Here is a 19,463-nt window from a genome sequence, read left to right as displayed (position 1 = left end):
CCTTGAGGACAATGTTACACAATCCAAACTGGTGTGAGAACCAAAGTCACTGCAAAAAATACCCAATCTCAAATCAAAATGGAAAACAGCTCATATCCTATGCTTATGTATTGGAGAACATAAACAGTACAAAACAGTGAAGCCAAGTTAAAATGAACCTGATTATGTCAATATAGAAAGATACATTTTTGGAAGTTTAGAGATCTCACCAACTAAGTGTTGCCATGGAAACTGAAGTCATCACAGTGCATTAAACATTTGCAAGAAACAAAATACAGACCAAAGTACCAGAACTGCTTGGGGGATGTTTGATATCATTTTATTGTTTTTCATAGCAATGGAAAAATATAACCTTGTACAAACAGCTTCAATTCTCATTTTAACAGCTTGGTGAGTGACCCTTTTCCAACTAAGTGCACCTAGAAACCAACAAATGGGAACTGAAACAAGCCCAATTCACTTGTTCATGTAGTTCAAATTATAGATTTATTTCTGAACTGCATACTGTAGGCAAGTATGTGTTTGCTTGTTGTATTTTACCCTGATGAGTAGTCTAAATTTGGCACTCATTTTCTACTCCTTGCTCATCTTGGCACTAAGAAGATGTCAGTGTTACATGTCAAATGTAGTTATCCCTAGCCTTGAATGATCCTGATGCACTCAACGCACAAGTCCTCACCGATTCTTGTTAACAGGGCTGGCAAGAAAGGGTCTTTATCTAGAAGCCCACACTTGAAGATGAAGAGAAACAACTGATGCCATTAAAAAGAAAAATGGTGAACATTTGTCAGTGATTCTCTTGCAGGAAATAAAGAAAACCTTCTTGCCAATTCACTCAAGTGCTGCCAATAAATCATCTACCAAGCCCCCACAGCCCTCTCCCAAACAGCATCAGAAATAGATCTTACTGAATTTGCTTGAAGCGTTATTATTTATTTGAAATAACCCGGGGGGGGTAGAGACAGTGAATCCCCTCCCTCACAGACACACTCCATCATCCAGGCTGATCAGCTCTACCCCTGCCACGCTCTGGAGGATTGCGGAGAGGCAGGCGACGAGGGGGGTGGAGACCGCCCGCTCATCCCCCTCGTTTTGTCTTCTTTCAACTCCAGAGTGATCCTTTGGGCGCATTTCCAACACCCCAAAAATGAGCTTTTTTCAGATTCCGGTTCAGTTCACGTTTGCGTAAAATTGACCATCTCCATTTTTGAAGTCCACAACCATATAGTGCTTGAAGGAACCAAAGTCAAGGGAAAAGTCTTCCACTAATCGGTCAAAGAGCAAAATAGTTGAGTTCTTTCGTATCATGTTGTGTTTGTAATTTTCCCTCAAAAGAGAACCACATTTTGGCAGTTCATTTCTCTCTACTCTGGTGATCCTGTTGTAGACTAATATTAGTTTTTCAGAAGAGTTCTAGAACTACCCGGCTACAGCGATCCATGTTTTTGTGTGGAGTCCTTGTCGTCAAGTCAGAATCAGTCCACAGGCGCCCGAAGAAGAGGGTTTTGGGGGAGGGGGGCAAAGGAAGTGGTGGTGGGGGTTCAGGGGTGGGGCGCTGCTGGTCTGCCGGCGACTGCTGGAATTGTACTCACGAAGGTGGTGTGACGTCGATCCTCGCTCACTCTCACTCTCACTCTCACATTCTCAGACACTCATCTCAGCGCACGCTTCACTTCTGCTTTAACTCGGACACGACGCAAAAGACAGAAGAAACTCCAGTGGGGTGTTTTCATTGTTGTCTAGCTTATCCCCAACAAGCATGAACTCTGTAGAGGGAAAATAAGAAAGGGTTATTTGCTGTAGGAGCCAAAGTTCTGTGTTCACGTGCTCAATGCATGTAAAGTGATCCTTCTCATTAGGCTGCTCCAGTGAAATTCTGGTGACTTTACACGATACATGCTCTTTCATGAAATCACGAATGGTTACAATTTCACGCCATCTCTGAAATAAAATGGACAAGACTAGCATTTCCTGCATAAGTATCTCCCAACGCAACATTAACTTTCAAAATGTACATTGTTAATAAATAGATATAATTCTCCCTTGGCTATTCCCTTGCGGTTTCATGGTGCCCTAGAAGTGCTGTACGGGTGACTGTCAGTCAGTAGGTCATTAAGGTCAGTAACTCACCAGGCCTGGCTCTTGAGCTTGCGCAGCTCCTTGGTGGCCCATGTGGCCAGCATCTTGGTTATGGTGACCTTGGACCTCCGGCCCTCAGTCAGCAGGTCGTTGATGAGGGGCCGCAGCTCTACCAGCTTCAACACGTCCTTCCCAAACGCCGTGCACAGGTCTCTGAGGAGGGGGGTTAACTAAGCATGTCACAGGAACACCACCATTTACATACTGTAAGAAGAAGCAGAGGAACCAGTTTAACATTGATCAAGTCGCTGGGAACACGACTCCGATCCTTTTCAGGCCTCTTACCGACAGTGTCTGTGCAGGTTTCAGATAAATGCTATTAAGCATCAGGGTTTAAGAGTACAAGATCTAACAGACCAGACAGGTTTTCCTTAGATTAAAAAAATAATTTCAATTATATTTCAGTGTTTTTCCATTCATTTTAGCCCAAGCTGCCCCTAACATTTTTATGCTATGTCGTACCAAAAGCATCTTCAATATTATTGTGATCCACAAAGCAAGCGTCACTACCACTGAGATAATCCTAGTTGCTTTACCCTATAAGTCCGGCAGCGTTTGCCACCACGCCATTAGAGTGGTCCTCGTCTTCAGCGATGTGATGGATGAAGGACAGGATGAACTCCACTCTGGGCTGCACCAGCATCACGTCAGCTACAGGTAGGACAGAGAGCGGGACAGAACGATACAATGAAGACAATGTTAGGCACAATCATGAGAATTAAGACGGAGGTGACAGATGCCCAATATTCCATCAAAGTGGCCATATTCTGGCAGAGGTGATTTAAGGATGCTTGTTAGGAAAACATGGCACACTGCAAAGTCCGAAAATCAGCAAATGCCACAATGTGCAAGTGTGGGGTCTCGCAAAGTCCAGTGTAGACAATGGCAGCCCTGCTACCTCATGAACACTGGGTGAAATAGACCCTGCTTTACTCTGTGACGGCCTAAAATCCCAGCTACCACAGCTCAGAGCAGCGAGAGGAACAGGCGTCAGCGGAAGGACTCAGTCTCCACTGTAAACACAAGTGCGGGCAAATCCTACAATTGGCATCTCAAGACAATTAAAAGATACAATATCAATACCATAGTCAGCAATACGCCAAAATACTAGATCCACAAGATCTGTAGATTAGTTATGATGCTGGGAGGATGGCGGCTAGGGGACTCACGGTGCACGTTCTCCTTGTCTCCCTTCAGGCCCTGGATGATGCCAGTGTAGGCCTCCAGACAGCCCTCCCGCAGCTCGTTCAGATAGTCCACCATGTCATAGTCCGTCTGCCAGGGGGGAAGGAACCAACACACACAGCAGGTTAGAGGGACGGAGGACAGACCACATCGAGGTGCGCAACGGTCATTTGATGAATCCAAAAGGCCTTCAATAAGAGTAACTGGTCAATTAACACATTTTGCTAGATTGAACCATTGGCCACCATATTACTAACAAACTCTGGAAGAGGCAAACTTAACAAGGAAGAAACTTGTGGGGTCTCGCAAAATCCAGTGTAGACAACGGCAGCCCTGCTACCTCATGAACACAGAGTGAAATAGACCCTGCGACGACCTAAAATCCCAGCTGCCACAGCTCAGAGCAGCGAGAGGAACAGGCGTCAGGGTCAAACGAAACAAGGGGATGCCAATGTGGTACAGCGCCTCTCCATCTGTTCTACCTTGTCGACTTGTGCCTGCGACGCCTGCTGCAGCGTGTCCAGGACGATCTCCAGGTACTTCTTGAACTCTCCTCCGATGGCCAGGGCAATGTCTCCGAACACCGACAGGATCTGGGGCTTCACCGACCGGTGCACATTCTCATTCTGCGGGGGGCAACACCCACATCCATAGTCAGTACTGGTGACAAACTGAATTAGTGTCCACAAGACTTACCCTACTAAACAAAGACAGTTGGAATTAGAACCATTTTCTTTCTGATAAAACCTATTTTTTTGGGGTGTCCACGGTCAGCTTGACACGAAGGCATTTGCATGTCTCTACAAAATAACCAATCCATAAAAAGGAGGCGGTAAATCTGCAATACGACTCAAGTGTATGGTCCTGCACATTCCAGGACCAATAATGGCAGCCTCATCATTACCAACACTGGTGGCAGAAACTAAAGTGCAACTCACTCCCAGGTTCTCCAGCAGGAGCTGCATGATCTCGTCGCAGTAAGGCAGGATGTTGGACATCAGGGCCCGGCACAGGTCACACACCAGGCCCACCGCAGCCAGACACACCTGACGAGAGAGAGGGAAGGGTGGGTGAGTGAGCGGTGTAGCTAGGTGAACTAATCAGGTGTTGACTCTTACAGCAAGCATTACTAGAACTTAGCTACTAAAGCAGTGCATTTCAAGTGTGGGGTCCAGCAAAGTCCAGTGTAGACAATGGCAGCCCTGCTACCTCATGAACACTGGGTGAAATAGACCCTGCTTGACTCTGTGACGAACTAAAATCCCAACTGCCACAGCTCAGAGCAGTGAGAGGAACAGGCGTCAGGGGAAGGGAGGACAATTTATTTTTTTTGCTTTAAGAGATTAATATGAATATAAATCCTTGAAAAAAAAAAATATCATAGAACCCACTTGATATTCTGCGTAATTCTTCAATCCAATTCCCAGGAAGGGTTTAAAGGCATCCATGTATTTCTGAAAGTCAGCACCCAATACTGAGGAAACATACAAGACATTACAGAACAACATGGTTACATGCACACAATAATACGATTGTGAACAGTAGGATTAATGACAATTAACATTTCAAATGCTTTGCAAGAAGAATATCCTGTACATTTGGCCATATCTAAATTCAGTCTCCTTGACGGCACTTTGATCAAATGTAGAAATCTTTTGATCTTCAATCAAAATAAGCTTTCTCCCATGGCGACCATGTTATTTTTGAGAAAACTATGAGTCGGAGTTTCGGACAAAGTTTCGATTGAAAACTAGTTCTAAGATTCTTACTTTGAGTTTGTCCAAACTCAGGCATTCGAGAGAGGCTTGAGTTGCTGGTGCTAGCACAAGCACAGATCAAACACACAGCTGGAACACCGACTGAGCCGTTTCTATAGCCTAATCTTTCAGAGAGATACCTGGGTTTTCTGAGCTGTTTAAATAGGCTTATGTTGACTTTGATCGTGACCGTACAGCGATTAAGATCAGAAGAGTACGGTGTTTATATGACCAAAGCCATTACACCACATGTTTAGTGTGCATGTAAACATGCTCAGTGAGGCATGTGACACTGGACATGCGACACACCATATACTGTAAGAAGCGTGGAAATCAGTTTAACATTGACCAAGTGGCTGGAAACAGGTCTCAGATAAATCCTATTAAACATCAGGGTTTTCAGCATTTTGAGTACAAGATTTTTCATCACAGACCAGATACGAGGTTTCACAGCTTAGATTCACAAACATAATTCATCCCACTAAAATGGGTGGAGGGTGTGGGTAGAAAACCCGTGTGTGTGACTTATGTAAAACAAAAATACATTTAAAAAACTTTAAATTAACCCATCCACTACAGTGTGACAGTTTTAAACGGCTCACCTTCCACCAAGGTTGAGACGGCCATGAGTGCATCCTCCTGTACGCCCCCGGAGCCGGCAGTGTTCTGGAACATTCTGAGCAGCGAGGCCATCACCACGTCGGAGATCTGCAACGCGTCCTGGTGCTGCACCTTCCTCAGCACATTCTATAGAGAGGTGGGGAGGGAAAGGGTTAACCTAACATAGCACAGGCTAACTTGAACGTCGTTTAGCTACTGTGAGGAGAAGCGGGAAAGAGGATAAGTCAAACCCGGAAGTTGTTTCCTTTCCTCATAAAGCCTTCTCCTTTCCTAGTATGCTTTCGATCTTCCTAATTAGAGTCATCGGGGTTTTCAGTACACGATTTCTGATCACAGACCAGACAGATACTAAAATGTGTATCACCTTTAAAATACTCAAGACCGCAAAAATATATTAATGGAACGCCCTAGGTATCCTTCTTCTACCTCTTGTTCGAGGAGGTCGAAATAGTTTGAGGGTCAAGCTGAATGAAGTCGACTCGTCTCACCTGCAGGGTGGCACACAGCAGGGACTGGAGGTCGTTGAACTGAATTCTGTCCGACGTGCTCTGGATGTGAGACTGAGGAGAGAGAGAACGCATGAAAAACAGATTATTCAATGGGAGTTTATTCAATATAGAAAAGGCTCCAAGCAAAATGTATAATAGTGTAAAGTAGGTCTCAGATAAATCCTTAAGTAAACATCAGGGGTTTTCAGAGTAGTGAGTACATGATTTCTCATCACAGACCAAAAAGCCCCCCTTTTGTGCCATACCCCAATCCATCAATCCCATCCCTCCTCTCTCGGTTGGGACCTACCTCCATCTGCAGGACCTGCTGCAGGCGCTCCATGATGACCAGGGTGGTCTTCTGCACGGCTGGGTAGCAGTCCTTGGCGCTGTTCTTCACAATCTCCATCAGGGCCTCGTAGGCCGCGCTACGCAGGTTGTTCTGGTGACCGTCCGGCCTGGTGGACACAGAGGAAGGACATTGATTTATTTCACTTAAATCATTACTATGCAGCAGCATCAAAACAATATTATACAGAAATGTGTACAATTCTTAGCAAAACATTTGGTGCACTTAAATACATAAACCTGATCGAACTAGGACAACGAGACCGGATAAGAGACTCACAGCCTTCAAAAGGGTATGTACAGCTTAGGGCTTCAAAAAGAATTCCTGAGGAAGTACATTTTAACGCCATTCTACATCTCCAAATGCATTTTTGGTCTCAGATATTGTGGTAGGGGTTATCCATCACACGTTCAGTGTGGTGCATGATTCCTCATCACAAACTAGAGAGAGTTAGTCTCTAGCCAACTCTAGAACTCCTCCATACAAAATGTCTAGCTTGCCTAGCCAAGTGGAGAGGTTTCTAAACCTCTATAGACCTGTCAATAGAAGGTGCCGTTCCAACCCACTGTCCTGCTTACCCGCCTGCGGTTTCTGGACAGTCTTGCCTGCGGTTTCTGGACAGTCCTGCCTGCGGTTTCTGGACAGTCCTGCCTACCTGTCTGTGGTTTCTAGGAGTTTCTGGATGATGAGTTCAAAGGAGGAGGAGAGGCAGTAGGTGGCAGGCTCCTCCTGTTCCTCTGCTGCATCTGTGCCTTCGTACGCGGCTTCCGCCAGGCTGGAGAAAGCCTGAGGGAGGGAAAGGGAGAGAGAGGGATGGAGGGAGAAGTTGAGGGCATTCATAAGAAAACCCATGAATCATTATTTTTGGTCCTAAAAAAGAAAAACATTTCTAGCAGGTCTCAGACATTGTGGTAGGGGTTATCCATCACATGTTCAGCGTGGTGCATGATTTCTCGTCACAGACCTGACAGGTATTTCTCTCAACTACAGACACTTTGATGCAACATATTCCACTCGAGTGGGGTGGACGGAGATCAATTGTTGTAATTGAGCAAGTGTCTTTGTACTGTGCAGTATATCGTTGATGCTTGTGGTGATAAAAATCCTTATCTGTGGGATTAACAAAGAACTACTGCTACATGTGGAGGCCCACAAGAGGACCACAATGGAAATAAGCTGTTCAACTTCTGGCATTATCCTCAATGATTTTAAATGCATTGGATATCAACGTGTTGAATTAGGTTTTTTAAAAACAATGGTAAAATAAATAAATTAGCTGCTCTAGCTTCTGTCTCACCCAGCAGACGTTGGACGCAACGCGTGGCTCGGCCCCCAGGCCCTCGATGAGGCACTGCAGCAGAGGGGCCAGGTACACCTCGTTGATGGCCGCCTCCGGCAGCAGCTCACAGATCCTGCCCACCGTCCAGGCCGTGGTGTCCCTCACCACAACACTGGGGTCCTTCATCAGCTCAATCAGCATGGGCATCGCCTGGGGGGGGGGGGAGAAACAAGAGCAGACTGGTCGTTAACCACAGTAGTGTCAATAAGCAGAGGGGAGCAGCGATACATGAAGTCTCCCCATTTAAGAGCTTTGAGATTCCATGAAAAGCGCTATAGAAATGTAATACATTCTAATGTATTCATTATTAAGTACTGTTAACCAGTGTTCAAGAGTAAAAAGACAGGCATGGATGGGCAGAGAAAGAAAGGTACTGTTAATATATCAGCAGTATTCAGGTGTAGCAAGAGAGGCATGGGCTGGAAGGAGCGGGAGGGCAGTGGGCGAGATTTTACAACAGTAGTGCGCCAGACTACAGAAACAGGGAAAGGGCCACCAGGGATTGTCTCATTGTCTCAGAGCCTCTACAGCAGGGGTGGGCAATTCCAGCCCTCTGGGCCTGATTGGTCACAGTTTTGCCCCAGCTAACAAACCTGACTCCAATAATCACCTAATCATGATCTTCAGTTTAGAATGCAATTTGATTAAATCAGCTGTGTTTGCCCTGGGACGGAGATAAAGTGTGACACCAATCAAGCCCCAAAGGACTGGAGTTGCCCACCCCTCATTTACAGAGTAGGGCTGGGAATTCGAAAGTGGGATTTTATTGCAATTCGATGTTCCAAACATATTGTTCACCATATGTCTGCTGCAGAGGCACAAGAGAGCCATGGGAAAATACGGTTTTATGAGTCATGGAATTAAGTGAAGACAAAAATTGTTTCCATACTTAATGAATAAGCTATGAAGGAAAAATACAAGTGTTTTGGTTCAGGTACAGCCAACTAACACAAAAATATTGCAATTGTCCCCCCATCATCACTACTACAGAGAAAGTCTAAATGCAGATTTACTGAACTTGTCTGTGCAGGTCTCAGATAAATCCTATTAAACATCAGGGTTCTCAGGGTCTTGAGTACAAGATTTCTCATCACAGACCAGATACAAGGTTCCACTGCTGACATTTCTTGCTTCATATATTTCTGTTTTATAACGTAAACCAGAGTATTTTATTGGACAACGTCTGCTAGTCCCGTTTGTCAGTTTTCTTGAATTTGGTGTCTAGTGAATGACAGGTTTCAGTGGTGTGATTATAGACACTTGCACAAGCTTATCACCAGCTCACTCTGAGACAAGCACCCAATTCAGTTATCAGTTCAATAGGGCTTAGGGGTCAAGGATTTGGGCATAGGCTGTGTCCCAAATGGCACCCTATTCCTGACATAGTGCATTACTTATGTGCCCTGGTAGAAAGTAATGCACTAAATTAGGGAGCCTTTGGAAACACAGCCACACACACACACACACACACACACACACAGCCATGAAAGAACATGGTGGTTCAGCGGATACCACCCTATTCACAGCCTCTCCAGTCCACCCTACTTGTGAGTGAACATGTCTGTAAAAACCCAATCACCCTTGCAACAACTTAATCTGTGGTTCATCTAAAGATGAAATTAAAATGTATTTAAAGCCAAACTTGTGGATAGTTTCATTATAAACCATAGGGGAGTTTAAGCACAAAGAGAAGACAATGCATTATGTGATGGGCGTGCAACACAAGGAAACTGAGGAATACTTGCAGCCTAGAGATGACCTTTGCAACAGATACATTTCTACTTGGCCACAAGCTATCCTCTTCCTTGCTCGCCACACCCATCAGACGGTGGATTGTTAGTACGGATGTTAGTCTACGCTGCTGTGAAACTCCACCGAAACTTCCCCTTGGGAAAATCAGCAGTATCAGGAAGTAGGTATCCTTATACAGTGGTAGCTGGTGTAGTTACCTGCATGAAAAGGGGTTTGAGCTGGTTGGGCCATGCCTTAGCGATGTGCAGTTCGCGAACGAGTCGTTCTTTTTGAACTAATCTTTTTAACGACTCGAGACGCATGACTCGTTTTTCCTGGAGCGACTGGTTCATTTTCGTCTTTCGTTTCGACCTGCTAGTACTGGCCGCAGTGAGTCCGACCTACAACGGGATTAATACACGCTCCCCTGGCTCAGTGGCTCCAGAGATGTGCGCCGACCACCGACCTTCGGTCATACGCGCACGGGGAAATAGATCATAAGCGCCGAGAAGAAAAACACATGTTTCGAATTGGTAATTGATCGCATGGTGCAAGAACGACGGCAATTCATTGATTCTTGAACATCATTGACACAACTTTTGTATTTATTTATTTTTTACCAAAACACACACAGCCTCTGCTCAACAAACTCAACCTGGAGAATGAATCGTTCTGGGGGCCGCAGTTTGAGCATTGTGCTCAACGCCCACAGAAGACGTTTAAAAAAATGCATTACACCAAGAGTCGTTCACAATCTAGTCCGGTTGCAGCCACAACTATACCCAGTTTCACATGTATAAAGAAACTATCTTAGTTGTGGGCCTAGCAATCAACCAGTGTACATTGTTTAAAGCACAGTTTCACATGTCGCAATCACAAATGACAGCTCCAATAAGCCCCCCCTACGGTGAACGAGACGCTTGTAGAATCATGACTCGAGTTCTCAGTTCAACGGTAGGGGGGTCGGTCCTGTGTGCGCGGGCCATTACGGACTCAAATGAACAAAAAGGTGTCTAGCGAGTCGTTCCTTTGACTGAACGAACGAAAATATCTGAGTCAGTCAAAAGAACATCCCATCACTACTATGCGTAAGATGCAAAGATAATTTCCTAGCAGATGGTCTCCTCTATCTGATATGTTAGTTTATAGCAGGCTCTCTGGTTGAGATCATGTGGTATGTCTTCATGTCTAATAAAAAGCTGGAGCACACCCAGAGAAATTAATTTGCATGGAGGTGCTGACTAACGGCGAATAAAATGTAATAGTAGCAGCATATTAAATATATATATATATATATAAAAAACTCAGTCATTTATTGGGTAAACCTACATTTCAGCATCACTGTGCCTTCTTCAGGGTAATGTCATGAATGCTTGAACCAGGTTATGTTAACAAAGACTGCAACCACTGACATTAGTGAGGGGTTGTATCTTAATTATGAGGTTAATTAGAATGAATTGAGCGAAACTGTTAAAATAGTAGTTTACAGCATGTCTTCATGTGGTGAAGTTAGTCACCTGGATGACGAGGGGTTTGAGCTGGCTGAGCTCGGGCCCCTCCAGGATGGAGCCGAAGGCCATGACGGAGGCGTCGCGGTAGCGCCAGTCGGGGTGCTTGATGTGCTCCTTGATGAAGGGCAACACGTGAGGCACCACGTCGTCCTCGCAACACGTGGCCAGCAGCATCAGGCACACGCCCGCCGCCTTGCACGGGTTCCAGTCGTCATCGTCGTTGTTCTCGTCCTGAGGAGGAAGCGAGAGGGGTGAATGAGAGGAGACGCATTTACATGAAACGCTATGACATTGAGAAAGGAGAGATAAAACCAATGTCACGTGACAGAGGAACATAGAGGGGGGGGAGAAGTATGAAAGGAATCTATACTGGACTTGCACATAGGAGGTGAGAGGAAATACAGGCATTTACATAGAGATGACCTGATCGTGTACACAGGGGAAGGAGATCCAGAGGAAAATAGCATATATTTACATGAACAATTACCTGTAGCATATGAACAAGGACATTGAGTAGCAAAGGATACAAACAAAAGAACAGATACCAACACAAAGGACAGACAAAACTCAGCTAGACAAGTACAGTGCCTCTCATTAAAGCCCCTAATAGATAGACTGCGATGGCATGTACAGAAACACTCACACCTCCCTGCTAGACTTCACATGGTACACTTTGACTAATTATAAAAATGGGTGGTAGCAGTAGCACACTGTCTTCCTGGGGGAGCATCTGTGGTATTAGACACTAAATATTGGTGTCTGGATGGGTGAGCCGCCCTCCCCCTTAATTCTGACTGGTTGCACGTCTATGCAGGTCTTCGATTTTGTCCTAGGAGTCAGAATCTTCATTTCATCTAAAGCTGGAGAATTCTGCCAGCTATTCTGCCAGCTATTCTGCCAGCTATGGTGTTTCAATAGAGATTTTAATACTAGTAAATGATACATCGTTATCAATCATCCCTAACGTGTAATGAAGGGGTTAACGAGGTGTAAAATGACTGCCGCGGGCTCTTCCCCTGCGTACCTGCTTGGTGAGTGTCTGGGTGAGGATGGGCACCAGGTATTGCAAGGCTCCTTTGGCGTAGAACTTGCTGGTGTGCTCCGGAGGCCGGCCCTGCTCCGATGCCTGGGGAGAGAGCGAGTGGTACCAAGCTTAGAGGAATATTGACCTTTTTGCTGTCCATTGTATGCATTTTGCATCTAACAAACCCCCTCGAGGTAAGGATGTCAGCCTAATGGCTGAAAGTAGAGTGTTAACAAAATAACAAGGTACATGCAGGTCTCATGTAGTGGTGATCCATCAGGCGTTCAGCGTGGTTCAGGATCTCTCATCAGACCAGACAGGTGAGATAGATCATCACTCAGCAACATGGCTAACTGGGACCATTTCTGGTGTTATGTAAATATGTTTTATATATTCGTGGGCTGAAGTGTTGCCTTGTGTTTAGTTTATAGAGTTGAAACACGTTTGGAAGTGTGTGTGTTGGGGGGGGGGTCCTCACCTCAGTCGCTTCGATGGCCAAGTCCATCTCCTCGTCGCACACGTTCGACCAGAACTCGATTCCTTGTAAGGCAACTTCATCAATGTCACTTTTCATGGCTTCTATTGTGATCTGTTCGGGGTGAGGAGGCAGCAAACCAAAAACAAAAGGTGTGGGGGGTTAATTTAAAAGGAGTGTCCTTGATACGGACTACTGGCGTCCGTGCAGGACTCAGATATTGTGGTAGGACGTTATACATCAGGCCTTTTCGGCGCGGTGCATGATTTCTCACCACAGACCAGAGGTCAACAAGCGACGCTACAATATCAGTAACTGATAAGGTCCACCAAGACCTTGTTTGGAGTTCTCTGCCTCCGGTACTTCAGAAAGTAGAAGCACATGTAAAGACCACAGAGCAAGACCATGTTGCTGCATGGGGGTTGCTTACCGCAAACAGTGCTGGGCCCATGTACGTTTCCATGTACTGATAATACAAAGACATTATCTTCACCAAGTTCTGTAAGGCAGCCACTCGTACCTGTGGGAGACAGACATCGCATTCCATCAACATTGGTTAAGAAGATGATTATTGGCTGAAAGCATGGAATAAAATGCGCCAAAAAAAAAAGGATTTAAATAGAAAAGAGAAACTCACGATACTCACTCTGGTGTCTGGGCACTGTGTGGCCTCGCAGACGACCTGCATTATAAAGTGCCTCTCCGTCTGGAAAACACAAACCCATTCACTGTTACGACAGGCACATAGACAAAGCATTCGAAACCCAGCCTTGTGCGAAGGTCTCAGATATTGTGGTAGGGGTTATCCATCACACGTTCAGCGTGGTGCACGATTTCTCATCATCAGACCAGACCGTTAAGTCGATAAACAAGCTCAGATTTGTCCATTTCGTCTTTCCATTTTTGGGGTCGCAGCATGTGACAAAGGAGGAACTTAAACACTAACATAGTGGGACACAGGCAGGGCAGGAGACACAAACATACCTCTTTGTCGAAGTTGGCTTTGGTGAACTCCAGTGAGTTGAGCAGTGCGTTGGTTGCAGCCAGCTTGACGTTGTTGCTGGGCTCCTCCTTCCTCATGCCCTGGATGATGGCTGTCAGGATCTGGTTGGCGTTGTCCTGCAGCTGCTCAGGGTCCTACGGCACAGGGGAGGAGAGAAGACAGTTGTTCGTGGAAGCTACGTCTGCTCTGCAGTGGAACAGGCACATGAAAACACAGACATCAAGTTAGTCTAGGTTCGATTCTGAAATGTTGTCTTTGTGCAATTGAGGACACAATGTCACAAGTTTCATATTACAGTAGTTTGACTTTTAGATTATAACCCCCGTGTCCCTCATGTACGCAAGTGTGTGTGTCAGGGGCACTCACTATATCCTGGCAGATGTATCCGATGGCCTCCAAGGTGGACTCCTTCATGTGCTCGGTGCTGCTGGGGTCCGTCACGTTGGCCACCAGCTGGGGAATGAGCTCGGGCCACTGTGTGACGGGGATCTCTGCGCAGGCTATGCCGGCCACGCACTGGGAGGCCGAGCTGGGCCGGTACGTCTCCGTGCCCAAGGTCTGCAGAACCTGGAGGGGAGTGAATCAACTGGTGCATTTGGCTGGGTGAGGCCGAGTGAGATGGAGGACATTGGTTCTTATAGGAGCGAAGAGCTTAAGAAAAATAAGTAATTTGGCTGGGTAGGTTTAAGGTTAAATTATCGAAGAGTAATCAACTTCAGGATCCTCTTTCCCCCAGGGGATATTTGAATGACATGATTGTCACTGTGTAACCCACACTGTCACTTAAAACCGTAATATAGACTTTAATATACTTCAACCCCAAAAAAGGACGAGTGGGTGGGGAGTCAAGAGACCACAAAATCCTACTAAAGCTAGAAAGTATAAATAAATATGCACTAAGAGGTGGAAGAGGAGTTTCTCCTTACAAAGTTCTTGATTTCCCTCCGGGCGTTGGCGTCGATGGCCAGCCATCTCTGCTGGTAACGCGTCTTCACGTCCGGGTCTTTGGAGGTGAGCGAGTTCTTCACCTGCAGCCCTGCGGCCACGCGAGCCACCTGGGTGTTGCCAGGGTTGGCGAGCACCTTGGAGAGCTCCACCAGGAACGTGGGCTGGAGAAAGGGAGAGTGAGTGGGGAGAGATTTTTAAAATGTATTTTTACAAATCAGGCCATAAGATGGTAGTGGTTTAGTAAAACACAGGTAAGAAAAAAATTGTCATCACCAGTCTTTCAGTCCTTGGCATGAGTAAGATTTCACTGCAGTGACACTGAAATGTTCAACAGTTACATTCAGCAACTGAAGGATGTAGGAGGCCAGGAATCAACAGACATGACGGAGCAGGTTCGTATGGAACAGCAAAACAATTTAGACACTAAATTCCATTCATGCTGCAGTCAGTGAGTGGCAGCAGTGGCCTCCACAAAACACTAATGATCCATATGTGGTAGTTTTAAATCAGATCTGTAATGCTTTTGTGTAACCAAAAACAACAAACTGCTAAATTCATACAAGTCCTGCTGAGTTGTTTGGGTCTGTTTTACATATACAATGCCTTCGGAAAGTTTTCAGACCCTTGACCTTTTCCACATTTTCTTACATTACAGCCTTATTCTAGAATGGATTAAATAAATAAAAATCCTCCGCAATCTACACACAATACCCCCATAACGACAAAGCGGAAAACAGGTTTAGACATTTTTTGCAAATGTCAAGAAATTTACCGAAATACCTTATTTACCTACGCATTCAGAACCTTTGCTATGAAAATCTAAATTGATCTCAGGTGTTTCCTGTTTCTAGTGATCATCCTTAAGATGCTTCTACAACTTGATTGGAGTCCACCTGTCATAAACTCAATTGACTGGACATGATTTGGAAAGGCACACACCCGTCTATATAAATGGTCACACAGTTGACAGTGCACGTCAGAGCAAAAACCAAGCCCTGCGTGAAAAGGAATTGTTTGTAGGCTCTGAGACAGGATTGTGTCGAGGCACAGATCTGGGGAAGGGTACCTACAACTTTTTGCAGCATTGAAGGTCCCCAAGAACACAGCAGCCTCCATCATTCTGAAATGGAAGATGTTTGGAACCACCAAGACTATTCCTAGAGCTGGCCGCCAGGCCAAACGGAGCAATCGGTGGAGAAGAGCCTTGGTCAGGGAGGTGACCAAGAACCCGACAGTCACTCTGACAGAGCTCCAGAGTGAAGATCCTTCCAGAAGGACAACCATCTCTGCAGCACTCCACCAATCAGGCCTTTATGGTAGTGGCCAGACGGAAGCCACTCCACAGTAAAAGGCACATGACAGCCCACTTGGAGTTTGCCAAAAGGCACCTAAAGACTCTCAGACCATGATTAAAGATTTTCTGGTCTGAAATCAAGATTAAACTGCTTGGCCTGAATTCCAAGCCTCACATCTGGAGGAAACCTGGCACCATTCCTACAGTGAAGCACTGTGGTGGCAGCATCATGCTGTGGGGATGTTTTGCTGCGGCAGGGACTGAGAGACTTGTCAGGATCGAGGGATAGATGAAGGGAGCAAAGAATAGAGTGATCATTGATGAAGTCCTTGAGTGCTCTGGAGCAGGTTATCAGACTGGGGCGAGGGTTCAACTTCCAACAGGACAACGACCCTACGCACACAGCCAAGCGGAAGCAGGAGTAACTTTGGGACAAGTCTCCGAATATCCTTGAGCGGCACAGCCAGAGCCCGAACATCTCTGGAGAGACCTGAAAATAGCTGTGCAGCAACGCTCCCCATCCAACTTGACAGGTCTTGAGGATCTGCAGAGAAGGGGAAAAACTGCCCAAATACAGATGTGCCAAGCTTGTAGCGTCATACCCAAGAAGACACGATGCTGTAATCGCTGCCAAAGGTGCTTCAACAAAGTACTGAGTAAAGGGTCTGAATACTTATGTAAACGTGATCAGTTTTATTTATATAAATTCGCAAGAATTTCTAAACCTGTTTTTGCTTTGTCATTATGGGGTAGTGTATGTAGATTGCTAAGAGAAAAAAACAATTTAATCGAAATTAGAATAAAGCTGTAACAGAATGTGGATAAAGTCAAGTGATTTGAATACTTTCCGAAGGCACTGTATACTCTGCATTGTGACAAATTTTCACTATAAGATTTCATCTGTGGATACCACCGGTGACCCATATTCCAGATCCCGCTAGTGGGGCCTATGAGGCATCAAGTGTTCTAGCTTGGCGTCACTAACCAGGCTTCCTGGAGATTGAAAAAGTATGTCCAAATATTTAGATGAGAGGAAATCTCTATGTCCTTTAGCTGATGGATCAAAAGACAGATTGGGTTTAATCACAATGTGGTCTTCAATGATAATGAAAGACAGGCGGGCACCACAAAAAAACATTGAGCAAGACTTGTACCATGTCATCTTCTGACTACTGATTTGGGTAAAACTCCCTTAATAGTTTTTGATCATCCTAGCTAATTATGTAACTGATCATTAACAGAGCTGCACAGTCCAGCAAACATCGCATAGACATTTGAGGTGGTTAAGAGTGTAGGGCCAGTAACCGAAAACTCACTGGTTCAAGCTTGAGTACCCTGCAGAATATACAACACATGTAACTTGTATGTAACACATGGACAATATAGAGTGAGCAGGAGAAAGGGTAAGTGTCAGATGTAAGTAGCATGTCAATGTCGGTTCAAAATGAGCCCTGCACACCTTGCATAACCTAGCTTTTTCTGCAGGGATCTGCCACTGCCCAAAATAGTAAACATCATAGCATAAATGTTCTAAAAGGGCAGAGTGCATACACACAAGCACTCATATAGCAAAGCTATATAGCTGTGCAAAAAATGTAGCGCAATGACAGATTACCCTTACTTCATCTTCCCTAGCCAGCTAGCTACACCCGCTTGCTTTCTACTCCAAAAATGCAATGACCATCTGTCAGTGGGGGACGAGTGCTCTTACTCACTACTAAACGCTTATCAGGCAGCTTTCCGGTTAACTATTAGGTACATGAATATCATACATACACAAATCTAGCTATAGGATTACAACATGTTAGCCACGTGTGTTCATATCAAAGCAGGGTAATGATCTATCACTGGCAGTGTACTCGTTTTCAATGCCGTTTTTTTTGTTGCTCAAGTGATATTCAACTGAATGAATTTAAAAATCAATTAAACGATAATGTGTCGTAATTTAGTTTGTGCCAAGTGACCATGCCGAGGTACTGGATGCCTACGTGAGTGTAGCTAGTGTGCTAGCTAGGTAACGTGGGTTAATGCTAGGTCAGAGGTGTGTGACGTTGCTGCCATAATGTTAAAATGGGGGAAGGAACGGTCCAGTTGAAAACGGCGGCAATTCAATGCCCTGTCTTTCTGGCGCTAGACCTGAATATGATAGGAATACATTATCCGTCTGACTGAAATGTGTAGTTATACAAACCAAATTCTCAATTGCCGCCTGCTCCAGAAACTTCTGTGCCGCCTCCAGTTCATTTCGATCTGAGGGGGGAAATGTTAGAGTTACACTATGTGAATAGCTAGTGCACATGCTGGTTAGCCACAACATGAAGCAGCAAAGTTATGTTAGCATACATCTACAATTCCTAGCTAGCTAGGCTACCACGATTAGCAGTGATCACATTCAATGCTACTGCGGTAATCTATTTGGGAAATTGTGGGTGTTCATTTCATGATGAGATATTAGTTCGTTAAATGAAACAGCCAATTCATCAAGCCTTACTCGTTAGAAAGGTGACTCATGTCATGCAACATGCTGGCTCCCGGGGATGCGTTGCTCACTAGCGGATAGCTACTTGATGGCAAAGATTGAGTTAGCCATCGAGCTAATCAACTCATATCCAACTTTAGCTAACGTAGTTAGCCGTCCTAGTTACATCACCACGGACAATGCACACGTGCATACTTCACTAGCTAGCGTATACGACCTAATAAGGTTTACACGATCGAGTACAGGCCTATTCTATTTTTTCCCACATCGCCACATGATAGCTACATTACATAGCTAGTAATCTAGACTGTAAAGTTGGCTGGCGTGCAACGCAGGGCCGACTTAATTACACATGAGTGGCTAGCTAGCCAAGTAAATTGATAGGTAACTAAACCCAGTAAAAACATGACATCAAAATGACAAACTATGTGGGTGACAACTTTTTCAACGGATAATACATTTTGACAACTGGCAGCTCTGTCAACGCCGCCCAGATTTAACTATTAACAGTGCTAAAATTTAGCGAGTTCATAACAGAAAGCCGGATCCGCGGAGTGAATAGGCCGTAACATTAGCAGCCTAGCTAGCAAGGCACTTCACTACTCCCTTTTTCTGATTTAACTTTCACCCGTAATCGTTATCAAATACAGATATGTCAAGTTGCTGGGCCTAAACTCTTCACATAACTGTTCAAGATGAGTATATGGAACTGTATAATCACCCGGAGAGACAGTTTTTTCGAGGATTGTTATCAGCTCCATTCTGTCCCAACCACTCTTTAACAGAAGTCGCTAGTTAGATTGCCGCGCACAACCCCAGATTTTATTTATTCAGTGTTCAGCCAAATGTAACAGGACCGTGTGGATAAAACAATGAAAGCTGGTGAGAAAAACATACACGCCGGGTATCCTCCAGCCGATTAGTTTACTCTGGATATGCGCTATTTCCAAACGCGGAACCTTAAAACAATTTGTTTAAGCAGCAATGCCGCTTGTCCATTCTGTGGTCGGGAGGGGAAAGGCCTTGTTTAACTCCCGCGGAAGGATATCACACGCCGCTGCTATGGCATTTAAAATAAAAATTAAACTCCTCCCTCTCTCCTGCGCATGCATGTGCGCGA

At 45.2% G+C, this 19,463-nt stretch overlaps 1 protein-coding gene and 3 non-coding genes across 8 annotated transcripts; all 4 read right to left on the bottom strand.

Annotated features, from left to right (window-relative positions):
* Positions 1–303: 303 nt before the first annotated feature.
* LOC112258583 (importin subunit beta-1-like) lies at positions 304–19,401 on the bottom strand. 5 transcript variants are annotated; one of them, XM_042327348.1, is made up of 22 exons: positions 19,065–19,399; positions 18,056–18,114; positions 14,549–14,731; positions 13,989–14,189; positions 13,604–13,756; positions 13,257–13,325; positions 13,050–13,139; positions 12,623–12,733; positions 12,145–12,246; positions 11,127–11,351; positions 7,837–8,028; positions 7,195–7,325; positions 6,501–6,648; positions 6,191–6,262; positions 5,684–5,828; positions 4,716–4,798; positions 4,263–4,370; positions 3,807–3,950; positions 3,309–3,414; positions 2,676–2,790; positions 2,131–2,292; positions 304–1,766 (listed from the first exon to the last, which is right to left on the bottom strand). In XM_042327348.1, coding segments are annotated over exons 1-22 (2,640 nt in total). In that variant the 5' UTR covers positions 19,105–19,399; the 3' UTR covers positions 304–1,765. The 5 variants fall into 5 exon arrangements, with proteins under 5 accessions (XP_042183282.1, XP_024288797.2, XP_042183285.1 ...); XM_024433029.2 differs by having other exon boundaries at positions 13,266–13,325; XM_042327351.1 differs by having other exon boundaries at positions 13,989–14,731; positions 19,241–19,399.
* Positions 2,989–3,132, bottom strand: LOC112259505. The gene has a single exon (XR_002954857.1). It is a non-coding gene; the product is annotated as a small nucleolar RNA SNORA79 (small nucleolar RNA).
* LOC112259506 lies at positions 3,616–3,749 on the bottom strand. Its single transcript, XR_002954858.1, has one exon. It is a non-coding gene; the product is annotated as a small nucleolar RNA SNORA79 (small nucleolar RNA).
* On the bottom strand, positions 4,485–4,628 carry LOC112259504. The gene has a single exon (XR_002954856.1). It is a non-coding gene; the product is annotated as a small nucleolar RNA SNORA79 (small nucleolar RNA).
* Positions 19,402–19,463: the final 62 nt, after the last annotated feature.

The sequence above is a fragment of the Oncorhynchus tshawytscha genome, linkage group LG09 (genome assembly GCF_018296145.1).
Source record: "Oncorhynchus tshawytscha isolate Ot180627B linkage group LG09, Otsh_v2.0, whole genome shotgun sequence".
NCBI lineage: Eukaryota > Metazoa > Chordata > Actinopteri > Salmoniformes > Salmonidae > Oncorhynchus > Oncorhynchus tshawytscha.
This window is presented reverse-complemented; position numbering and strand designations above follow the sequence as displayed.

What these genes read in the sequence shown, in the direction of transcription:
- LOC112258583 (XM_042327348.1), bottom strand. Translation starts at nt 19,104, where the DNA reads ATGGAGCTGATAACAATCCTCGAAAAAACTGTCTCTCCGG. An exon ending in AGCAGGTCCTGCAGATGGAG is followed by an intron (nt 6,263 to 6,500) that starts GTAGGTCCCAAC and finishes CTCTCTCCTCAG; the next exon opens with TCTCACATCCAGAGCACGTC. An exon ending in TCCTGCTGGAGAACCTGGGA is followed by an intron (nt 3,951 to 4,262) that starts GTGAGTTGCACT and finishes TGCCCCCCGCAG; the next exon opens with AATGAGAATGTGCACCGGTC.